This window comes from Pollicipes pollicipes, unplaced genomic scaffold, assembly GCF_011947565.3.
Source record: "Pollicipes pollicipes isolate AB1234 unplaced genomic scaffold, Ppol_2.1 Scaffold_3087;HRSCAF=3621_pilon_pilon_pilon, whole genome shotgun sequence".
Classification (NCBI taxonomy): domain Eukaryota; kingdom Metazoa; phylum Arthropoda; class Thecostraca; order Pollicipedomorpha; family Pollicipedidae; genus Pollicipes; species Pollicipes pollicipes.
The window spans coordinates 42741990-42747113 of record NW_023596225.1 but is presented as its reverse complement, the minus strand read 5'-3'; the positions used below and the strand labels follow the sequence as shown (position 1 = coordinate 42747113).

The window sequence follows — 5124 nt, the reverse complement described above, 5'->3', positions numbered from 1 at the left end:
CGATCTACATTTAAGAGGGAAACGAGTCGTACCTAAAGGGAGGGGGGGCTTGAGTATGTCCCTGTCGGAAAATTGCGAATGTGACATGTGATAGGTTAATCTGAACTACACGGCACTTTTTAGGCCCCTCCTGTTGTCTCAAGAACAAAGCACGCTACGACAATGCGGAAGACGGCATTAGATATAGCAATACCATTAGATATCAAAAGATTTCGCCTATAATCTGGCATGCTAAACAAGCCGCATCAATGGGGAAAACATCGTTACAAGATCCCTTCAACGCCGCCAAGTATGTGCTATTAAGCTTGTGTTGTTGAATAAAGTGTGGTCACACTTTCCCAGGGTGAAATTTTGGTAAATATCCAATTCTAACGAGTTCAACCTTGAATGACCCGATCATTTCAAAGTTATCAAAGCGATAGCAGTACACACCAGAGGGATATAACTAAGGAAAGTTCGGAAAACCTCTCTTGAAACAAGCGCTATTTGCCACTTTTCTGTGCAATATGGCCGACATGAATTCGCGGAAAAGGTCACAGGTAATCAAGCGTTGATATCAAACCCTTCAAACTTGAACACCTGCGGTAAAAACATGTGAATGCAGGACCCGAAATTTCAGCACTGTGTTCGAAATCGTTTGGACGATATTCCGGGGAAATATTACCGGAGGGTTTGTAAGATGCCGGCTTCACGGGCTGAATAATTCATGGGTACCCAGGTGCGATGGGCAGCGATTGAGTGGCATACAGACTTGAGCAAAATGACGAGCATGGCCATGGTCACGGATGAGACGTTCACGAAATGTCTGGTACACGCTCAAAGAAATATAACACCAATTATTATAATAACTTTTAAGCTGTTGCTGTCCGCTGCTTTAAGTCAACCTAAGCTTGTTTTACACTAGTTCTGCACTCAGAACCGCGAAAGGGTAAGTCGAGATGTAAACTTTTCTGGAACTCTTCCCTGATTAAGAACTTCAACGTGCTGGTAATGTGCCGACGGATGTGTACCGGGTGTGTACAGCTGAACAGAAGTGGGTAGCAGGTGGGTACATGCACGGCCACATGGATGGCAAATGGATTGGATAAAGGAGATCTCACCGCGAAGGCCTGGACTTCGAGGCCCCCTCGAAGGGCGAGGGTTTAGAATAGTTCACCTGTGATACTCGACGTGAGTGATCCACAGGTGTGCAGAGCACTCACGTCAGCAGCGTAGGGCGCACTGGACAGCGTCTCCACATATCCAGGTAAACAGTTAAGTGTTAACAGCCATCGCATGGTGTGCAGGACAGTGTAAGCACTTCGGTAATTTCTCTCACCATTTAGCTCAAGTGAATACTATTCATTTCAGCTTTTCATCCCAGTGAACTTAATATTGCCTGCAACAATAAATTGGATGGAAAATAAGTGAAATAAACTTGCTTCATATACCTTGCTGATGATGCAGCTGTACCCACAGGGCCATTATGTGTGGGCCACACATAATAACACCGATGGGATGGCTGCAGTGGGTCAGCTGTTGAACATACATGGCCCTGACAATTCACCACGATACATATTTTTGAACTAAGCTTCGACGAAGGCCTACTCCCATTAAAGCGCAGCGTACGCCATGTTCACCAGGCCAGGAGGCGCCGAGGTCAGTACCAGGTCACGCCCCCATCAGCAGTGCGGCGCGCCCGAGCCTGAGGCGGCGCGCCCCCGGTTCGGAGATGAGCTCAGCCTCTATTCAGCTGGCAGCGGCCCGCGGCCCGGCGATGGCCAATCGCCGTGGCGTTCCGCCGCGGGGATCGAGGAAGGGGTGGGGGAGGGGGAGGGGCGGGCAGGTCAGTAAATCTGCCGCCGGCACGCGAGCAGGCGAGTCGAGCCGAGCGGAAAACGAACGGCGCCCCACGTGGCCCGGCCGGCGCGCCAACAAACAAACCGTTATGACTCAATGCGGCCGGGCGTGGCGCCTCCGAGTCAAACCTGGCGCAGCGGCCGCCAATGTGGTTAGTGGATTGGAAATAACCTGATCGGCAGACGAGCAGACGCCGCTTCTGGGGGCGGTGAAGGCTCTTGAATTTAAAGCGCCTGCTTGGAAAGAAAAGGCGCGGTGAGAGAATGCCGCCCAGCAGGTGGGGAGAAATGCGACCTTTAAAAGCTCCCACTTCCGGATGCAGTCCGGGATGTGCTCGTCGCGGTCTCGGAAGTTGCTGCGAAGCTCTGTTTAGTGGTGAGAAGAACACAAACGGCTGCGTCTGTTCCGTACGGCGAAGCCGGCAGGACAGCCGTCGGTGACGTGACGCCTCGCCATACGGACGGTGTTCGTGCGAAAGAGTTCGTTAGTTTTCCGGAGGACCATCGACTTGATGCGAAAGCAGACGTTGAAAAGGAAGAGTCTCTATTAGCCAAGGAGTTGCAAGGTAAGGGTAAGAGAGGCGTTGGAAAAACGGCGTTGCACGCTCCGAAGTCGTCGTCGTCGTCGTCGTAAACGCTGACACGGCTCGCGTCGAGCCGCACCGTCGGAGTCTGAACGTGGACTGCTCGGCAGGGACCGTGCGTCCCCTCCCGCGTGTCCCCATAAGCCCACGTAGGTTTATGGACTCCAGATGATGGGGGCCAATCGGCAGAGGGGCCGCTCACACCATCGCGGAGACGCCGTCGCCGCCGCGCCGGCAGCGACGGCCCGTTTGCTCGCTAACATAGCCGGCCCGGTTTTTCGCGCCATTCGCGGAAAACCCTAACTGCAAGCGAGCAAACTATAGGTCGTAAACACTACACATGTCGAATAAACATAACACTATCCCTATAACACTATAAACATCAACAGCTAACTAACGGTCACTGTTCGTCCGCGGCAGGCGAGCGTTTTTGCACCAGCTACATTTAGAGCTAATGAGAGGCTATAAACTAAGACTATAACTACGTCTACACCCTACGACGCGAACGCTCGCGGCGCGCGTCGAGCAAGAATGACAGTATCCCAAACGACATAATAAACTGTTAACTATAGTATCGCGGCGCATATGGTCACAGTGAGGCGGTGTCGCACGGCACCGCCATAAACTGCTCACCAGGCGGGGCGCGCACAGTTATCGTCCCGTCACATCAGCGCTCGTCTGCGTCATGCTCGAAGCGGCAGAGGCGGGTGACAGGCCGCCTATATTGCCCGGTGGGTGTCGTCACGTCCACAACGCGAACCCGGCCGTCTGCGCCAGGGAGCACGCAGGCCACTCGTCCCACTGGCCAATGCCCACGGGGCACGCTATCGTCCGCCAACAGCACGAGTTCGCCGACCTTGATGTCGGCCGTGTCTATGCACCACTTAACTCTCGTGGTCACCGTGGGAAGATACTCCCGCCGCCAGCGCCGCCAGAAGTGATCTAGCAGCACCTGTGCGTGCGTCCAGTGCCGTCGGCGGCACAGGTCACCATCCTCGAACACGCCAGGAGGCAGCTGAGGAGAAGCCCTTCCGATGGGGAAGTGGTTCGGCGTCAGTGGCTGATAATCGTCGGGATCGGTGCCGACGTGCGTCAGCGGTCGACCGTTGAGGAGCGCCTCGAATTCGGTGACCACCGTCCGAAGCGTCTCGTCATCCACAACCCTGTCACCTAGCACGGTCGACAGAGCACGTTTGGCTGAGCGCACCAGACGCTCGAACACGCCGCCGAAGTGGGGCGCAGCCGGAGGGTTGAACTTCCACTCCACGCCTTCTTGTGACAGCGTGTCAGCGATCTTGGCCTGGTTCCACCGCTGCAGCGACTGGCACAGCTCGCGCTCACCGGCTCGGAGATTTGTTTCGTTGTCCCAGCAAACCAGCTTGGTCTTGCCGCGTCTCGCCATCATGCGTCTCATCGCGATGATGAATGAGTCGGTGCCCAGCGAGTGAGCCAGATCGATGTGGACAGCTCGAGTGGACAGGCAGGTGAGCAGACAGCCGTATCTCTTCTCCCTTTTACGCTGTCTCTTCACCGCCAAGGGTCCGAAGAAGTCCACGCCCACTCTAGCGAACGCTGGGGCCGGGTCACCCACGCGGAAGGCTGGCAGGTCGCCCATCAGTGGTGGCATGGGCCGAACTGACCGTTAACGACACACCATACAGGCGCGGGTGTATCGCTTTACGGCCGCCCGGCCACAGGTGACCCAGAACTGCTGCCGGATGTGAGTCAGGACGTATTCGGCGCCCGCGTGTGCTAGCTTCTTGTGATGGTCGGTGACGATCAGCCGTGTGGCGTCTCCCTTCGCAGGTAGTATTACCTGATGCTTGGCTTCGTAGTCGAGCTGGGAATGACGCAGTCGCCCTCCGACTCGCAGCAGGCCTCTCGAGTCCATGAAGGGCGCTAGCTGGTGAAGATGGCTGCCGGTTGGTAGTCGTCTTCCTTGTTGCAGAGCGGCGATTTCGGGCCCGAACTGCTCTGCCTGGGCGTTGCGGAGCCAGACGTGTTCAGCGTCACGCAGCTCGTGAACAGTCAGTGGCCCCAATCGTCGATCCGTCTTGGCACGGCTGTTGTGGGCGAAGCGGTGCACCCATGCTGTCACGCGCAGCAGCCTCAGCCACGATGAGTACCGGCTGGCGTTTATGGCCGGCGCCGCCGGAACAGTGACGCACGCTGTCACCCTCATTTCGGCCGCCTCCTCGTCTCCGGGGCGGGCTGTCAGGCAGGCAGGCGCGGCTGGCCAGTCGTCGGGGCAGCGCTACAGGAGACCGGTTTCGTACCGATCGCCGGCCCGTTTGGTGGTGTTGTCCAGGATGGGCATCGCTCTTTGATCCGCTTCTGAGTGCAGCTGTCCTTTCTCGTACCTTGTGCCGAAGGCCTCTGCCGTCCAGAAATGCTTAACCTGGTTTTGAAGGTCCAGAAAAGCACCCCTTTCGTCACTGACTCGGACGTGGTGCACACGCTTATCGCCTGGTGCGTGCATCGACCGCCGCGGCGTGCAGCCGGTCACAGTCCAGCCGAGCGGGGTCCTCACCGCGCTCGGCGTCCCTGGCGGCCCTTCTACTACCTCCCGCGGCACTATCAGTTCGAGCATGTCTGTGCCCAGCAGCACTTCCACCGGGCCGCGGGTCGTAATCGGAATGTCGAGCTCGGTGAGATGGGGCCAGCTGTTTTTCTCGACTGACCAGTCCATTGAATGATTCGAC

At 56.5% G+C, this 5124-nt stretch overlaps 1 protein-coding gene across 1 annotated transcript; it reads right to left on the bottom strand.

The window, feature by feature from the left end:
• Positions 1-3163: 3163 nt before the first annotated feature.
• On the bottom strand, positions 3164-4049 carry LOC119090200 (uncharacterized). Its single transcript, XM_037212988.1, has 2 exons — positions 3510-4049; positions 3164-3190 (listed from the first exon to the last, which is right to left on the bottom strand). Exons 1-2 carry the CDS (start codon positions 4047-4049, stop codon positions 3164-3166), a joined length of 567 nt encoding a protein of 188 aa, XP_037068883.1.
• Between the last annotated feature and the right edge of the window lie 1075 nt (positions 4050-5124).